General features: G+C 32.7%; 3 protein-coding genes and 1 long non-coding RNA gene across 5 annotated transcripts; 3 read left to right on the forward strand and 1 right to left on the reverse strand.

Moving 5' to 3' along the window:
* Positions 1-1,248: 1,248 nt before the first annotated feature.
* Positions 1,249-3,009, forward strand: LOC108825670 (polyadenylate-binding protein 1). Its single transcript, XM_018599005.2, has 6 exons — positions 1,249-1,497; positions 1,585-1,687; positions 1,931-1,998; positions 2,206-2,397; positions 2,481-2,596; positions 2,715-3,009. The coding sequence occupies exons 1-6, from the start codon at positions 1,324-1,326 to the stop codon at positions 2,758-2,760; spliced, it is 699 nt and encodes a 232-aa protein (XP_018454507.2). The 5' UTR covers positions 1,249-1,323; the 3' UTR covers positions 2,761-3,009.
* An 878-nt stretch (positions 3,010-3,887) lies between these two features.
* On the forward strand, positions 3,888-6,143 carry LOC108840202 (probable RNA methyltransferase At5g51130). 2 transcript variants are annotated; one of them, XM_018613036.2, is made up of 9 exons: positions 3,888-3,979; positions 4,081-4,336; positions 4,447-4,561; positions 4,723-4,770; positions 4,945-5,182; positions 5,342-5,429; positions 5,521-5,586; positions 5,693-5,761; positions 5,917-6,143. In XM_018613036.2, exons 2-9 carry the CDS (start codon positions 4,088-4,090, stop codon positions 6,004-6,006), a joined length of 963 nt encoding a protein of 320 aa, XP_018468538.2. In that variant the 5' UTR covers positions 3,888-3,979; positions 4,081-4,087; the 3' UTR covers positions 6,007-6,143. The 2 variants fall into 2 exon arrangements, with proteins under 2 accessions (XP_018468538.2, XP_056853446.1); XM_056997466.1 differs by having other exon boundaries at positions 3,896-4,336.
* Positions 6,144-6,148: 5 nt separating this feature from the next.
* LOC108840450 (nucleolin 2) lies at positions 6,149-7,612 on the reverse strand. The gene is made up of 6 exons (XM_018613277.2): positions 7,383-7,612; positions 7,153-7,276; positions 6,938-7,073; positions 6,796-6,860; positions 6,569-6,715; positions 6,149-6,480 (listed from the first exon to the last, which is right to left on the reverse strand). Exons 1-6 carry the CDS (start codon positions 7,468-7,470, stop codon positions 6,324-6,326), a joined length of 717 nt encoding a protein of 238 aa, XP_018468779.1. The 5' UTR covers positions 7,471-7,612; the 3' UTR covers positions 6,149-6,323.
* A 2,738-nt stretch (positions 7,613-10,350) lies between these two features.
* LOC130508144 (uncharacterized) lies at positions 10,351-19,064 on the forward strand. The gene is made up of 5 exons (XR_008942739.1): positions 10,351-10,661; positions 10,783-11,086; positions 16,070-16,116; positions 18,216-18,324; positions 18,972-19,064. It is a non-coding gene; the product is annotated as an uncharacterized LOC130508144 (long non-coding RNA).
* Positions 19,065-19,546: the final 482 nt, after the last annotated feature.

Below are 19,546 nucleotides of genomic sequence, written 5' to 3' on the forward strand. Positions count from 1 at the left end.
ACGTGTTAGACCAAAAATAATATTGAATTATATAGTATATTGTTAAGTTACTGATTTGTTTAACGCATTATAAATCAACATAACTCGATAATAACATTTGTAACATGTTAAGAGTTTGTTAACTCGCTAACAATTTGTGTAACATGTTAAAAAATTTGTTAACCCGCTAATAAATTTTGTAAAAATGATGATGGTCAAATTTATTTATGAGTTCTAGTGTGGTTCTTTAAAAATAAAAAAAATTGTAGCACCTACATTGTTTGTTAACAGCTCTGAAAGTTACATATTAGAAATATATTCTACCTTCCATCTTCTTGACCATAGCATCTACACTGCTTTTTTTTTACACTGTTGTACGCAACAAACCAAGCAAAATCAACGGTGCAGATTACTCCTAGCTGTTAACCTACTCTGACACAGATGACAATCCATAGCTTTGGTGTATCTTTTGGAGTCAGATAGCTCTGACACACACATCAAACATTTTCTCCCTTGGGGAAGGGCAGGAAGGTAAGTTGTTGTGCATGAATGTATGGCTTGAACTTCTTATGTCTTATCATGGGCAAGTTTCTAAATTGGGTTTCCACTAAGGGTAGTTAACAAATTGTCCCAAATAAATATTATAATTTATTTTAAGAGTTTTTAGTTTAGATAGTGTTTTGGCTTTTTCCATGATATATAAATATATATATATATTATAAAATATATATATTAGGCTTCCGACGCGTATTCACTTCCTAATCTTTTTTGAAATTTTCGTTTTTTGTGCTTCTAAACGTTTCCATTTTCGCATACCTGTTTCCAATTCAATGTAACATATGTTTATGATAAAACCTAGGTTTAAATCGATTTAAGGTTTGCGATGGCTATATCCTCTATTTTGAAGCCTACAATAAGTTCACAGCTTAAATGATTTGCTTTGATCGTAGTTTCTGAAAGATAAACCCAGATGATACAAACAGAAAAATCAGATATTCATGTTTGATTAAAATCATAGGACATTAATAGATTTAAGAGGCTCATATGAAATTTCTCCTTGAAAGATAGTTAGCTACATCGAGACACAAGCAATTTTTGGTGGACGAAAAAAAAAAAAGATGGATCTGGCCGATGGCTGTAAATATATCGTCGAATCAGCCTGTACTGAAGTAGGCCCAGTAGACACGTCATTTCCTTTTCTCTAAATAAGCCCAATTGTAAAGGGACCAACCGACGCAACTGAATTTGTTTAAAGAAACTTTTTTATTTTTCCCCTTTCTTTCCCAATTCCAAGCCCTAAAAATTTCCGAACTCGCTTTACGACAGTCGCCGAGTGAGAGAGAGATGGCGCTGCAAGATGAGCAAGAGCACGAGGTGTACGGTGGAGACATCCCAGAGGAGGACGAAGGCGAGATGGAGACGGACGAGTATCAAGAACACGCCGGAGAAGAAGAAGAAGGCGCCGCCGCCGCCGCCGCGGAAGAGGAGGAGGAATTTGAGCCAGGCTCTGCCTCTAGGGTATTCTGATTTCTTTCGATCCAGCTTTTTACTTTTGAATCATCTCCCTGTATTTGATTTTAGTGAGTTGTTATGGTTGGTGATTAGGATTTAGAGGAGATGAAGAAACGGATTAAGGAGATCGAGGAAGAGGCTAGTGCTTTGCGTGAAATGCAAGCCAAAGCTGAGAACGATATGGCTGCTTCTCAAGGTTTCTGCTTGAATCTTGACAGATTAGGTTTTAGAGCATGTCTTCTTGATTAGGAATATATGTACTTGGAATCTTTGACATATTAGTTTTAGAGAATGTCTTGTTGATCATGATACCTTTTACTACTCTCAAGATATTTCCTTTAATTTGAGTATGAGAAGGAAATTTAGTTAGTAATTTTCTTGTTTTGGTACTTGAATGATTAAAACCTAATGCCCTTTGTTTGGTTGCATGTGAATGAAGATCCATCAAGTGCTATTAGTGCGGCAGAGAAGGAGGAAGTGGATTTGCGTTCTATTTATGTTGGCAATGTGAGGCTTCAACTTTTTTTAAAAAATTTGCGTTTATATTTTTTTTGGCATCAAGTGGAACCTTGCTTGTTGCAGCTAAACTACTTAACCTTGTAAATACGTTGAACATTACCTCCAATCTTGTTAATTATCTGCAAAACAAAGCGTTAGTCCTCAAATTGATTCTTTAGTTTCCCTATGTGACTATTTGGTTTTTGTGTATGTTAGGTGGACTACGCATGTACTCCAGAGGAAGTCCAGCAGCATTTTCAGTCCTGTGGGACGGTCAATAGGGTTACGATTCTGACAGATAAGTTTGGCCAACCCAAAGGTTTTGCGTACGTGGAATTCGTGGAAGAAGAAGCCGTTCAGAATTCTCTTGTTTTGAACGAGACAGAACTGCATGGTCGTCAGATAAAGGTGGCAAAACTCGTTCAGTTAGTTGTGTGCTTATAAGCTAAAGATTTGTCATCCTCACACTTTGTTTCGTGCATCTTTTTCAGGTATCTGCAAAGAGGACTAACGTCCCCGGAATGAGGCAGTTCCGAGGAAGGCGCCCCTTCAGACCCATTAGGGGCTTCATGCCCGGACCTCCATTTTATCCTCCATATGCTTATGGGTACGTTTAAAGAAATTTCACTAGTGACTGATTCGGTCCTTTTGTTTGATTCAGTTGTCTATACATATTTTCATCAATGGTTGTTGATAAGTGGTGAATGGGTTTATGGTATGTGCAGGAGAGTTCCCAGATTCAGACGGCCAATGCGCTACAGACCATACTGATTGAAGCAAATTGGTGTTAAAAAGTAGCAGCTGCCTTTTGTTTGAGGAAGGCTATTCGCATCAACCTGGTACATCAGGCGCAAAGTTGCTTCGCTTAAACAGAGATGGGTTTAAGAATTTTAGGGAAGAGTGAGGCAAAGGAGAGAACTGTGTTTAGATTTTCTGTAACGATATTTGATTTTCTTTTTTATTTTCTTTTTTATTTGTCATAAAACTCAAAGCTTTCTATTGAGAATGACCTTCACGTTACTGAAGAACTTACAAAAATTAACGTTACTGAAAAACTTACAAAAGTTGCGATTTTTATAAGTTACGGATGGTACGAATTGATGGCACATGTACATTCTTCAAGAAAACTAAAATACAATGGTGAAACAAATCACATGGGATCGAGTTGAGTTATTAAATTATAAAGAACAATATTAATTTTTGTTTTACAATTAGATAAACAAAGATATATAATGGGTAAGGTTTGTGACAAGAGAATGACAAGGAGAGTGTTATTCTGGATAAAAATTGTAATTATGAATAATAAAACTCAGGTTTGTGACAAAAAAAAATGAATAATAGAATTCAGATGCCAAAAAAACAAGATCTCTCAATTTGAAGGAGACCAAACATACAAACACTGTAACTTTTTTAATCATTAGATTTTTGATCACTAATATAGCCAGAATTGAAAAAAAAAAATTAAGATGTCACATATACAACTCTTTTCTTCAAATATTTTTTTTTTGACTTGAATTTAACATGTAATTTTATCTTTGTTTGGAGGAACCTTCATACACTGGAAAAACACAGATCTAAAAGAGTTTTTCTTTTCATTCTCAAAGTGATCTTTACAAATAAAAAAATGAAGGGAAAAGGATTAATATATGTCTGCTGTCTAAATAGATGACTGGTCGACAACATAATGTAATACACTAATCCTTTATTTTTTAAAACACACCCCATATAATATACTAATTATTAATATTTTTTTTTGTCAACATATACTAATTATTAATTAAACTCCTAATTAGTAATTTTTCTAGACAAGATGTTTTTATTATTTATAGAATTGGGTTTATAAAACATACTTACCCTCGAAAAGGAGATATTTCTTAATTAAGAGACTCGTTAAACCTCTTTTACAACTTTGATTCGGACAACGCTTCTTCTTCTTCTGACCTCCCTCTGGCGCCGCTTACTCAACCTCACGGTGTATAAAACCTCTCTGGCAAGCTTCTTCTCATTTCTCGTTTTGTTTCGTTTCTAATCGCCAAACTCATCTCTCGTTAACAACAAAGGAAACCCCTAATCTCGTGGGCTCTTGTTCAGTCGCACAATGGGTAATGACAAGGACCTGAAGAAGAAGAAGAAGAGAAGTAGAAGCAACGAGAAGAGTGTTGAGCTAGTAGTAGTAGCTAATGAAGCGAAGCAGATTCAACAGCAACAACAACAACAAGAGAAAGTGATTGCTAATGAAGAGAATCAGAAGCCGAAGCAGCAACAAGGGAACCCAAACCCAAAGAAGAAGAAGAAAAGCCAAGAGTCGTATCCGTTCGGAAACTACAAAAACTACTATGGCTATCGAGTTAGTCACATTATTACTTCATTTTTGTATACTCTCTCATCTTTCTTTGATTTGATGTTGTCTGCTGAGCTGATTGATTTTGGACAAAACCCTTGTAATGGTGTGTTAAGATAAGCAATGATATGGATGAGGATCCTCGTCTTAAAGTGTTGAATAAAGAATGGTTTCAAGGCAAGGACTGTCTTGACATCGGCTGCAATAGCGGCATCATGACTATCCATATTGGTAGTAACTGTTTTTCTTGCTGTATTAAAGTCTGAAAAACTTTCTCTGTTGTTCTGTTCCTTTTGGCGATACTTTGAAGCTGTTAAGTTAGCATCTACCATCTTTGTATAATCGTCTTCTCTAATCTCTTTTTTTTTCTTTTTTTTTTTGGTTTTCTTCAGCTAATAAGTTTGGTTGCCGGAGCATTCTTGGAGTTGATATTGATTCAAGTAAGAGCCTATTTGTTTTCATTTGAGTTTTTATTGATTCATCTAAGTCGATTTAATTTAAGTAGCTCATATCAAGAGTGAAACACAGAACATTATATACTTTTTATCCTTTTTGCTTAATCAATCATCAGTTCCTGTGCGTTGTTAAACTAGTTTTTTTTTTTTTAATTGAAGGTCGCGTTGGGGATGCTCAATGGCATCTTAGGAATTTTGTTAGGAAGCAGAATCACACCAAGGCAGGTGAAAAGAAATCTAGTGGTTCGAAGGAGGAATCTATTTCTCTTTCTAATGGTGAGGCCAACACAGGCAGCAGCGGAGAAACTAAAGACCTGTTTCAGATTGTGTCGTTTCAGAAAGAGAACTTTGTTCACACCCGTAACCTTGACGACAATCGTTATGATACAATTCTATGGTAAAATCACTTTCTTTTTTCCCTTCTTTTTACTTGTAAGTTTAGCCTCATCCAAAAGAACAGAGTCGCCTTATATGAAATTTCAACGGTAGAACCCAAAAGCTTCTTATGTCTTAATCTTGATATTGATAGTAAGTTCCTTTTTTTTGGGGTGTGCAGTTTGAGTGTGACAAAGTGGATTCATTTGAACTGGGGTGACGATGGTTTGATCACTTTATTTTCGAAAATCTGGCGCCTTCTTAATCCGGTAAGTCTTACTACTTTACTATACTTTGAGTGTGCCCATTTTCTTTTGTATGCGCATTTGAACAGCTGTTGGCTTTGCTTTTTTTTTTAAGGGTGGTATTTTTATAATGGAACCTCAGCCTTGGAAATCTTATGAAAAGAACCGTCGTGTCTCAGAGGTGTGTATTTAAATACACAAAAAGTTTATTTCTGATGTTTCAGAGTGCAACAAGCTAGCTATGTGTTATATAGTTTGAATCTGTGTTTGTCTCCTGTGATTTGCAGACAACTGCAATGCATCACCGAACCATTGTTTTACGTCCAGAGCATTTCCAAGAAATACTTCTTGATAAGGTATTGTCGAGAATCCTATTTTGATCTTATAAAATCTGTCAGAAACTATGTGCAGCACAACTAATTTTCTGTTTTAGTATTGGCTTCTTATATTGTCATTTGATATTGTTTTGAGGTGGGATCCTCATGTTCTGTTACTTGTGTTTTTGGCGCAGATTGGGTTTAGAACAGTTGAAGATCTTACGTCAAGCTTGTCTGGTGTAAGCAAAGGATTTGATAGACAGATCCTTGCATTCAAGAAATGAACATAACAAACATTGTCCTCTATTTTGCCTCACTGGAGGAGAAAACCAAGTTGATCCAGTAATTAAAATTGTCCTCTATTTTGCACACTGTTTTAGCTAATAATGTGAACAAAGTTCATTTCAGAAAGTTTGAGACTGAGAGGAGAATCAAATCATAGTAATAATCAATGTTGCATGGAAGACAGTTTAACAAACGAAATCAAAACATCAGTCAGTAGACAACATTAAGAGTTTTGGAGCTGGAACTATTAGAACAAAAAAAAAACAAAAGAGTTTGGATTCCAGCAACAGAACTTTCTAGATACTTATCTAAGCGTCTAGGACCATTTCAGTTCTTTAAGTACACTAGCCTTCAAACTCGCAGCCCTAACCGCAAGTTGACTCCCATCTTCCAAAAGACTCCCATCTTTTTCCTCGACGTCGTACTCGTTCACCTCTTCTTTAGCGTCAAACTCCAAGACAATGTAGCAAAACCTTAATGTTAAAGAGAAAATATGATTTAGTTTACCTAGCTAGTAGTTTAACAAATATAAAAACAAAAAAATGGAAAAAGAAATCGTACCCGAGATAGTTTTCAGTGTCGGTTTGTTTGGGAAAATAGAACTTCAAAATTTTTCCACACTTTTTGAAATGATTAATCAGTTGTTTCTTGATGCGATCTAATTCCAAGTCTTTGTTGTATCCACTAATGAAGAAGGTGCTACTACGACTACAAACAACAAAACACTAATATTAGTTGAATATTAAAACTGAATTTTAAAATAAGAAAAGACTGAGCGTTCAACTTACGTAGAAGACATTAAACCAATATTGATAGGTTTACCAAGAAGTTTTTCACCATGCAATTTCATTACCTTAAACACGAAACAATTTATTGTCAGAGAACACTAACTACAATGAAATTGTGAAATTGTGAGAAACAGACACTCACGTCTTCGACTTCAACATGAACCGAAGAATCAAATTCAAACCAGCCATTCCTCATTTCACCACCACGTGGGTGTTGTAACACTTCTGGTTTAATAACCACCTTTTTAACTTTGCCAAGTTCTCCAAAGAAATTCTTACTGGAAGATAAAGAGGAAGACTCAGTCTCGAAATCTAACATACAACTATTTAAAAAGAAAAAAAAAGATAAGAGCTTACATATCATGTCGTTTGATGTCAACGTGCAAATTTGACAGACCAAATGCCCCTGGAATAACCATCCCAGACCCTTCAAATTGAAAATTAGACCTTGTAGATTCTGGATCCTGTTCTGGAGGTGGATCTGTGGCAACAAGACAAATCAAAACAAAGAGTTAGGGAGATTAAAATAAATAACAAGCAGCGATTAGGAAAGAATTTAGGGGAGAAGAGAACAAAAACTTCTCAACCTGAAGAGCTAGCAACATTTGCATCTTCTGCCCCCTGAAAACTCTGGGATTCATCGAGCTCCATCTGGCGGCTCAAACGGCGCTTCATGCGACCTGTCTTGCCAATCGAGTAAAGAGATCTTAGTTTGTTTGAATTTCTCTCTTCGGCAAACTCCTTCGGCGAACTCTTTTGATCCGAAAACAAGGGTTTCGTTCCGGGACCAAAGTTATGTGTTCGGCTGAATGAAATTTTGGGGCCCAATGGGAATCGGCAAATATCTGTCAATTCTAATTAAAACGATGACGTTTTGAGAAATATTTGTAAAATTAAAAATTTGCGCTTCAGAAGAGATTCGTTCTCTCGGACTATGGTCTCTTTCGAGTACTCTAAACCAACTGGACTACTTCCCTTTCCTTGTGAGATCGATATATCAAAACGTATATATATACTTATACTTATACACACATATATATATTAATTGTTTTTAGATTTAATGTATATAAAAACATCCATAATATATATATTACTTTTAAGTTGGTTTAAATACTTGAAAATATATATAAATAGTCAAAAGTAAAAATCTAAAATAGTTAAAGTATATTCAAAAACCAAAATACTTAAAATAACTATTGTTCTCTATCCAAATATTTAAACCAAACAATGTGTTAAGTTTAGGTATTCAGACATATGTTATTCAATATAGTTTTGTTTATAGATTTTGAAAAATTTAAAGTATATAATGAATTTTAAAATTTTATAAATAATTTAAATGAATTATCTGAATTCGAACTGAACCCGCAAAAATCTAAATCGAATTCAAACCTAAAATTAGAAATATACGAATGGGGCTAAAATTTTTGACCCTAGAAAACCGACCCCAAACATACTTGAATAGAGCCCGTATGGGTACCCGAACTCCCACTCCTAGTCCCTATTATATATATCATATATGTGTTATCATATAATTAATCGTATTTTTATGTATCATCATATAAGTTATCATATAACCAATAGTATTTTATATGCACCATCATATAAATAATTACATATATTATATTTTTAAAACTTAATATGAAATATAAAAACCATAATTTAGGTTGGTATATGAAATTGGACTTTGTATTGTATGTTTCTGATATTTATTGATTTTTTTTTAATATTGGTTATTGGAAAATATTTTAGTAAAAATAAAATTTTGAATATATGTATATTTTTGAATCAATTTTTGATATAAATTATTTTTAAATTATTTTTTTTGATTTGAAATATGTATATAAAGTTAAAAAATATTTATGATTATTTTAGACAAAATGTGTTTTTAGGTAATTATATTAGCTTATTTTTTTTATATTTTAAAACTGGCTCAAATAGAAAGTTTTTCATAAATAATAGATTTCTAATTTTTTAATAATATAAGTCCATTACTTTTTATTCTTAATATACTCACATACAGTGAAACCTCTATAAATTAATAATGTTGGGACTATATCAAAACTATAATTTTTTATTAATTTATAGAGATTATTAATTTATCGATATACTAATTGAACTAAAAACTCAATTTGAGACTATAAAATTATATTATTTTATAGAGATTTTTAGTATATATTAATTTATACAGTTTTAGTTTAAAGAGGTTATATTGTACATGTTTCCAAACAACATTATATTTTTGTTGTTGATATTCATGTTTCCAAACAAACATTTTTAAACTGCTATTTTTGTTTCCAAACAAATCTCATTTTATTTAAATTGATATCCATGTTTCCAAACATATATATTTTAAGCTGTTATTCATGTTTCCAAACAAATTTAATTTATACTTCAATTTTAATAATATAAACTAGATCTTGACCCGCACAACCGTGCAGGTGATTTTTTTTATACATATAATTAATTTTACATAATTAATTTTACTATTTATCATATTACTAATTGTTTAATATAACATTTTAAAACACAACAACTTTATAGTTCACATGCAATAATTTAATTTATTTGTTTTAAATTTTCAGTGATAGCATATTTGAAATCATGTGATACAAAATTCAAAAATGAAAAATATTATTGGTTAAAGATAGTTTTTAGTGAAAAGTATTATATTAAATTAATTTCACAGTTTAATACAAAATTGTACATGAGTTTAGTTATAATTACAAAATTAATTAGATATTTTAAAAGTTTGTTTAGTTAAAATGACATATAAATTTAATTTTAAAATAAACACAACATTAACTAAATATATTTTAAAAATTAAGTAAAAATGAAATATAAATTTATTTTAAATAAACACGAAATTACTTAAATATTTAAAAGATTTGTCTTAATGAAAAATGAAATATGTATTTATATTGTAAATAAAAAGATATGAAAAGATTTTATTCAGATATTCAGAGTAAATATAGGAATATATATTTGATTTGTTTGTTTTAGAATAATTAAATTAATTTAAATATTTATACATAAATTAATTGAAACAATTTTCTAAGAGGTGATCCAAATTAAAACAAAAAATCACACATGAAAGAAGTCATGAATTCTATTTTAATAGTATACTAGATACTGACCCGCCCTCTAAGAGGGCGGGAATATGTTTTGTTTTATTTACTCCCAATATTAAATATATTTGTATATTTCTTTATAAATATAATTATGATTTTATTTGTAAATATATATATATTTTTTATATAATTATATCTATGTAGATAGAGTATACAAATATTTTTAAAAACTAAGTATAGTTTTAATAGATACCATTATGTTATTTAAATTAAAATTGCATGAGTTGATTTCATATATAATAATAATAACAATAGTATTAGACATCATTACAAATAATGTCACACGAAACAAAAGATATTAAACATTACAAATTGTAATGCAATAAAAATGGGTTCCGTAAATCATGGCCCATGGCCCAATAATTTATCATATTCCGACAAAATATGAGATTGTCTCAAACCTAATCTTCTTCTGTCGGTAGGCGATGGAAACAAAGCGAGACTATCATTTTTTTCTGATCAAAAGAGCTTCATATTGTTAATCAGCATCTTTTTCTTAAACAAAAAAGAGTTCAATAGCGAAATCGTTTCTGTTCCATAGCGATCCATCCACAACGAAGACATCGGATGTTGAATTGAGTGATTCTATTTGAGATGAGCAGTGAGAGCATCATATTGTTTATCAGCATTTTTTCGAAAAAAGAGTCCAATAGGCAGTGTCGATTCTGTTCCACATCGATCCATCGTCAGTCAACGAAGACATGGAAGTCATGTATCTTAATGATCCTTCTTTACTGGGTAATCTCTCTTTCCCGGTAGATCTACAACATATTGCTAATTATTTTTTGATATTTTTGAAATATGATGATATTTTCTCTCTATTTTTATCCCTGATTAAAATTTTTATAATGTTTTTCAGTGAAGTCTTGTATCTGGATAAAATACAACTAATCGAAGAAGCTTGAAGTCTAAAACACTAAAGATAAGATTTCTCATCTATCTATTGTCCTTTTAATCTCCATCGGAACTTTATTAATCATTGCAGTTTATATATAATGTCACAATACTAATATAGTACTATATGTTATATTTCTCTAGACATTGTATAGCAGGATTCCAAATTCGTTTCAATCATCAGAAATGGAAGCAGAGGTTGAAATGGAAGCAGAGGTTGACTATCCGAAACAACAGCAAATGCCTTTCTTCAGATTTTCTAAAACGCAGTAAGTAAAACCTCATAAGATATATATTTTTGTACATAGTTAGTTGCTGAAACTAATCTCTTCGTGATAGCTATACACCTGATAATCATAGAACGGTTAGTTATAATGGTCTTTATATATTAAGGACTTTGTTCTGTGATGATGACATAAACTTTTATCAAATTTTTTATTTTAGCGTAAACATACATTTTTGTGAATAGTTAGTTGATGAAACTAATCTCGTCCTAATAGATATATACCTGATGTAGATAGAACAGTTTAGTTAGAATGATTTGTATATATGCATGATTTAGTTCTGTGATGTTGACATAAACTTGTTCCAATAAAACTTTGGCGTAAACACACACGCATATTGTGTCTAAAAATATAGAAGTAGTCTAAAATAAAAACATAAGTTCGAAACTGAAACAAATTTAGAGATTCTAAAAAATCTCTCTGAAACAACATTTTTGGTTTTTTTCTGAGGCTTTCCATCCTCGTCAACTATCAAAATCTTCAAACCTTTTTTCGAGGTGACTCTTGAGATAGCAACTTAAAGTTGTCCGTGAGAAAAAAACTGGTCTAGGTAAAAATATACCAACATGTGAGAGTGACTGTCCCTGACTATTATTAATGGTTATAGCAAAAGCTACAGCAAGTGGCAGCTGCCTTCTCTTCATCTTGAAAGGCAACTTCTTGTCTGAAGGGATTATTGCCAATCTAGGAATCAATACAACTTCCCCAATTTTCTTTCCTGTAATAATTCTTGCCTTCACACAGAGCTCATACATCTCTATGATTTGCAATCTAGTTCCATTCATCAATCCTCCATCATGATCAATATTTCTGAGCAACATTACTGGACATCCAATCTTTAACCTAAGATTATGATTAGGTAAACCTGAAATTTTGATACTGTTGAGAAAATCTGGAGTGAGAGCTTGATCATTAACCGATCCAGTGTCTGATGGGTCGATTCTGTCGCAGCTTAAATAAGTCTTCTCTTCTCCTGCATGAAAAACGTTTTTAAAATATCAATACTTGTTCTGAAACACAAATAAATGCACGAGTAATGCTAGAATAACTTAGGAACCTTGAAGCTTATCCAACATGTGCTGGTTTATCTTGTTGACATCCTCATTTGTTGGACATAAAATAGCTCTTTCTTGAAAGAAATTAGGGTCTTTTTCTGTTGCAAATCTAAAACATCTCCATAGACTTCTGTGCTTATCGATTGAATTGGATCATCTGCATCCATAATTAGAATCTCATCTGGAATAGTGATTAATGCATCACCATCATTGTCTTCACCAACTTTTCCGTCTCCAACATCCAAAATCCACTGGAAAAATTCGTTCAATTCTTCTAACTCCTGTTTAGTCATATCACTTGAAAGCAGCCTCATATTCTTTGTTAGTTTGAGTACTTTGCAATGTTTCCAGAGATAAGAAGAATTTAGGGATTCTAAAACGATTTCAGTTCTTGAAGCACCATGGATAACTGGCAATACTTGCCTGAAGTCCCCACCAAAAACTACAACCTTCCCAGCAAAAGGTTTCTTCTCTTTACTCCTCATAATGTCTGCTAAACTTCTATCCAATGATTCAAAGCAGTGTTTACTCATCATTGGGGCCTCATCCCAAATTATGATAGAAGCTTCTGTCACCAAATTAGCAGCATCTGAACCTGCTAAACTTCCTTTATTTGCTGGCTCCACAACTACTGTAATGCGATCTGAACCTTTGTTGATATACTTAAATAAGTATTTGATTGATCCTGATTGATTACACCATTCAACGTTGATATGAGCTCTGTAGCGAAGAGATAGTTCTTTGTTTTAGGGTATAACATATCTATTATCGCATTTGAAACCATTCTTTTCCACAAATCGATTGTTATCCCTTCTCTTGTAAACTGGAAAACCTTCCTTGTTCACAGTTGTCTTTTCTGCGAATGTCTTTGGAAACATCTTTGAGCATTTACCATTTTCCATACATGGTGAGCCCATATTAACAACTCCACATGGACCATGAATCATCATGTCTTTAATCACTTCATATAGTTGTGGTTCTTCAGATTTGTCTGGAATCTCAGCTGAAATTAGCTTGTCAATATGATCAGTTGTAGGAATCTTAGAGGTTGGATGCATGAACAATAATATGTGAGCATGAGGCAAACCACATTTCTGGAATTCGATAGTATACATTGCTGTAAAAAAAAAAATCAGAGTAAGTATGTACACGCTAAGAACTCTAAAAAGAATCAGCAAAAATCGCATATAGATATTTACTTACATGCCACTGTCTTCCCTAAGAGCTCATTGTCAGTTAGATCAGTCATAAGCGAATCAAGCTTCATTTTGAAAACTCGACAAATAATCTATGGTCTATCCTCAGGCCTTAAGTTTCGTTTTGACAAAAACCTTGTAAGCTCTGGCCATTTTGGGTTGCACGTAAAGGTTATGAAAAGGTCTGGAAAACCAAAATGTCTACATATCGCCATTGCATCTAGATAGTTGTTTTTCATGTACCTTGGACCTCCAACAAAAGAAGCTGGCAAAATAAATCGACTACCTTGATCAGTCATATCTATTTTTCCTTCATTCTCTGCTTGCTTGATCGAGTCATAAGTATCAGACCTCAAACATTTCTGATTCTGTCTCAAAAATCTTATCATGTTTGTCTCAATGGTAGTGAATGCATCGACCAAAAACTGTTGAAACAATCTTCTTGAATGTAGGAGTGTATGACACTCGCCATCTCTCTCTTGAATTCGATAAGCAAACCATTGTCTCATACTAATATGAGCTCTCTTGAGCTTCTCAGTCGCTGGAGTTGCTCTTTTCTTAATTCCAAGTCTGAAACCATCTTCACCATATGTAAAAATAAGAGGGTACTAAAGTGCAAGGTATGATGGATGTATCTCACTAATCCTTGTAAGCCAACCAGTCTGTTTTTCCTGTAAGACAATATCACGCTTGTCCATGTCCATGTTAAAATCGCCTGGTATTAGAGCTGCAACCTCAGAAGCTGTTGGTGTATCATAAGTCCTCCCATCTTTTTCTCTATTACTAACAATCCTCATATGGAATGGTTGATTTTCACTTAAACCCTCAAATCTTTCTCGGGCAGATCGAAATTTCTGGACATAGGGATTGACATCGTCCAACACCTTAATAATATCCTCAATAATTTGCTTTCTCAAAGTATGTTTTTTAGCTTTATCTGCCTTCTTCTTGTATTTGCTGAGACATAAATATAAAGGTAATAGGTTAAGCAATTTAGTCAAATATAAAACAATCCACACAATGAAAATTTTTATTTATTCCAAGACTTTTGAATAAATACCTGATGACTGAGTCCCTGTTGTCGACCTCCCTTTCAGTGTCAACAATATATAGTTGAGAAAACTTAGCAGAATCACCAATATCAGGTTTCATACTTCCCATTAAATGGTAGTTTTCTCCTTGTAGTTGAAACATTTGTATGCCACTTCCACATGAGCGATCAACTTTACCACCAAGAGAAGTAAATGAAAATACCATATTCAGTGCCCTTAAATTTTCTTGGTAATATTTTCTCTTGGCATCATTCCCGAAGAGCAGTTTCTTAATGACCAGCGGGCTCTCTTTTAAAAGAGGCAACTTCACTTGTCCCTGTCCACAACATAGAGAAAACTGCGGATCCTTTTTGGTTCTCTTCTTACGGTTTAAACGTTCACCATACCACATAATAGCTTTGCAAAATTCACACTTGAATGTAGGATTACCATCGTCTATGTACTCTGAAATTCAAACACAAAATCAGTCTATATGGTATAGTAAACCAAAGATATTATCAATCTATATGGCAACTTACGTGTTTCTTTAGCCACTTTTTTGGTTTGGTTTTCCCAATGTCACCAAAGAAATTCTTGAACATCACAGCCACATTCTTTACATGTTGTTTTTGTTTCTCTGAAACCGAACTGACTACTGTTTCTTGGCCACGACATGATTCATCAGACTCCGTATCACTTTCTTCACTGAAAACGTCGTAACTTTGTTCACACTGATCATCAAATCCATCTAAAATTCCTAATGTTAGGAAACACAGTAATAAGAGAATTTAAAAAAATATTAAAAGACAGTGATAAGAGCATGATTTACCATCATCCAAAAGAGTATCATTCGTCTCATGTCCTTGGTTTCCCACGTTATTAACTGTAGCTTTGGTGTTGAAGGAGTTAAATCATACAATAAAAACAATAACAAATCTCATGGTTAAATATTAACAACAATCATCCATATATAGTAGTCCAAAAATGTATTAGTAATTATATGGTACATACACGGAACATCTGAACGTATCTGCTGCCGGTTTGGAGTTGACAATTTCAAAACTTTTGAAACATCTTTTAAGATTCTACTGAATATAGACTTCAAAGGAATCGAAGTATTAATCTCATGTGTATGCAAATCTGTCTGTGAATGGGTGTAATCATCCTCAATCACTTGTCTCTTTCTCTTGTTCGTCTTCATTGTTTAGCTGCAAAATCTCACATGTAATATTCCTTGGGATCACGTAGTTTAGGTTTAGGTCTAAATAAGTCTGTGTATTTTAACATAATCAATATTTGATTATGTGTTGACTTTTTTAATGAATCATAATCAATATATTTTAAAGCTTATTATTGGTCAAATATAAACCTGATTACTATAGTCTATAAAATAATTAATAGGTTTAATATATAATCCGAGATTTAAGTATATCTGTTAAGAAATTAGATGTGCGAATAAATTATTATTATATATTAAGAAATAAAGTAAACAAATACTCTAAACTTGTGCGAATATCAAGTACGAAGATAGTAAAACAAAGCATGTGCTAACAAAACACTTATTCTCTGAAATTGAAAACATGATAAAAGACGAAGTAATTTCTTAGTTGTTCTTCTTGCTCTTCATCTCTTCTTCCGAGATCTTCTCAATCTTAATTGCTTTTGAACAAATCCTCTTTGATGCAGATGTGAGGTCAGGAAGATCAGCTAGGTCATCTTGTGTACGCTTTGAGGTAGGTGTTTTTAAAAAACCTGAGCTTTCTTCACCATCCGTTTCATCCTTTAAGAAAGACCCCTGTTCCATTAATAAATATTAATAAACCTTTAAAACAAACAGGGATGATAGAAACATAAACGTATTATGAATAATTACCACATCACCACTTGTAAAAGTAGTTTCCAAAGCAGAAAATGTTTCTGATTGAGAACTCGTCAATGGCAAATTATTCATAGACCAAACCTTTAAAACCTTGTAGGTATCTCCTCCATAAGAAACATTTTCTTTTTCAATAGCAACACCAAATTTGAATGTCTTTCCAACAATGTCTTTTAGTGGCTGAGGCAACAACTCTGGGTCATCAATCTAATAGTCCACAAACGATTTTGAATCATATTCCCATACACTATATAAGCTCAAATAATATATAAATCATCATGATAGTAGTTACCTCTTCCGTAGAAGTATTAGCTAGTTTTGATGCCTTATCCATTACAATCATATTTGCAGTGGTATCAAGCAGCATGAATTTGGTTGTGTCTGTATCATCCTTAAGCAGCAAATGAAGCTTAAACCTAAACACATAAATAAAACCATGTAGATAAGAGGGCAGTTTTTTTTTTCAAATTGTTAACATTAAATAGAATACATACTTAGGTTCGACATTAGATACAAACTTGTTGCACTTCTCACACCAAAAAGCAGTAGTTGTTTCATCGTTGCTTCTTGCAACTTCAAAGGTTTTATGGTTGAGATTACAACCAAAATAAAACCAACCATAATTGATGTCTATAGCAACAACTGTACACACAACTTTGCATTTTCCAATCTGTAAAGACAGAAGAATTAAAATAAGGTTGAAAGGTTAAAAAATAAAAAATCTCAGGCATAACAAAATAATATATAAACTGTTATTAGTATACGAATGGTATAAAAAAAGCAACCTGAGTAGAATTCAACAGCTCGTCAATGGTTTTGTCTTCACACTCATTCCAGCTTTGATTTTGATAAACAGTCATCTTATCCTTTTTTTCAACCTGATTAACATCTTCTTTTAATGCAACAACAGTCATAGATGATTCATCATATTTGAACCTGTACGCATGGTTAAACATATAAATAGTTGAGATAACATATTTAATAAATCGTAAATTTTTTTAAGCCAAGACAAAAATAACGTACGCATCTTTTAAGTCAGATGACTCCTTGATTTCTGGATTGATGACCAGTTGCGAAATATCATATGCATTGGAGAGTTGGAGAACTCCTGTGAAATATTCATATTATGGTGTGTATTTGCAAAATTAATTTTAATAAGTAAAGAACTTGGAATATAGAATTACCTTTAAATGATCCTATCTTTGCAAACCTGATCAAACAGACAACAACTCCTGTGTGTGCTTCCTCTCTATAGGTTTCCATCATCTCAGCAAACTTATCCCAAAGACAACATGCAATTCGTTGATCACTTGAAAGAGAGAATGACCGAAAAAATTAGACATCCATGAAAATGTTAATGGTAAAAAGTCCAAAATACTGAAATCATTAATATATATATACTAATAAACAAACTTTATATCCCTCATGGTGAAATCGATTTTTTTTTCTTTTCTCCCCATCTCGACACTGGATTGTTTGTAGATCTCCAACATTCATTGCTTGCCCAATAACATCTACATCAAAAACAATATGATATCAGTAAAGTGAATTATATAAATTATCAAAAATAAATGTGCTGAATATTACCAAACAATAAATTTGGTTTCAGAGTCCCACTCATTACCCTCTCGAACTCAATCAATTCGAGAAACATGTCATCATTCTCAATCTCGCAGTCTGAGATTTTTGTTTGGCCCATAAAGGTAATCTTATACAGGTGATTGGTTGGTCTGAAATTGGTCTTTACATCAGTCACGGACATGTTCTCAATGGTCTTCCACTCTCCAATCACACATTTAGCACCCAAACTAAGCAACTGATTCTGTCTACATGTTGCGTTGATTTTATGACCCTGCATTATAAAAAAAAACAGAACTATAAAACGCAGACTTTTCTATTAATAAACTCATGTTATTCAGTATAGAAGTATGAATGATTTTATGACCTTTTTGTCAGCAAAGATGATTTCAAGAGATTCACCAAAGGATGCGTTGAATTGCTTCCACGTGTGGATGGTTTTGACCTGAATACACCAGTTGCTTCTGCGAGGTTTCAACTCTGAAAGGTAAGATATCTTTTGGGAGGTTTTCATTTTTTTTGCCGAGTTAGATTTGTGGATGCTGGGATGATTTAATTGTTAGATTAGTGGTAGCTTTTATAGGGAAGAATAAAAACGTGGAGGAGGTAAAACCGATGTTCAAAATTATAACTGAAAATATCTGTGAAAAGGTATAATTTAGAGAATATACCACTAACCTACATGATTCTCGGAGCTGAGAGGGAGAGTAGTTGGTTTTAAATTTCAAAAAAAAAACTAATTTTGATATACCACTAAGCGATGTCAGGTTCAAAATGTGTTTAGTGAATATGTGAACATGATTCTCGGAGCCGAGTTGTTTTGAAAGCAGTTATGGGTTTAACTCTTGTTATTAATTATTAATTTTTTTCTCTATATTTGAGGGTTGTGAATATGGGAATTGAGTTTGTTTTGAAAGGAAATAGGAGACAAATTTATGAATATTTAGGGTTTAGCGATTTCTTCAAGTTCGTTATAAGGGTTTAGGGTATAAGACAAATACTGACTCTGACTAAGACATCGTCTGCTAAACTTATTTGTTGTACAGCATATGATTCCAAATAGTTGATATAATATTATATAATAGTATTTATAACATGGTATCTTGATAATTTTGTTGCATATTTCCAATGCAGAGGTAAAAGATGATACGTTGAATGTAATTGGGTTGATGATGGTATGATTTGATGATGATGACTTGGATTGGGGTGGTAAAGAACGCAGAGCTATTTTCCAATGCAGAGGTAAAAGATGATACGTTGAATGTAATTGGGTTGATGATGGTATGATTTGAAGATGATGACTTGGATTGGGGTGGTAAAGAACGCAGAGCTACATGATTGGGTTGATGATGTGTAATTGACTATAGTAAAGAACGCCAAATATATGTGTTATGATGTTTAAATGAATTTAAAAAATAAAAATATAGGTATTATATCGATGGGAGCTAAATGATTGGGTTGGTCTTTTTTTTTATTGTCACGGTTGCCCTTAATGAATTTCTTAAAATTAGGCAAATCAATAATGGCATGAAAAGTAATATGCCAGGTAAAAGTAAGGGCAAATCTAAAAAAAGGATCCTGATTTAATTGTATTGATATAGATATTAATAATCATGATATATACTGGATCAAATTATGTGGTACGTTAATTCTGGATTTGATTCTGTTGACACCATTAAACCTAGAAATAATTTTTTATACGTACACAG

This window comes from Raphanus sativus, chromosome 2 (genome assembly GCF_000801105.2).
Source record: "Raphanus sativus cultivar WK10039 chromosome 2, ASM80110v3, whole genome shotgun sequence".
Lineage (NCBI taxonomy): Eukaryota > Viridiplantae > Streptophyta > Magnoliopsida > Brassicales > Brassicaceae > Raphanus > Raphanus sativus.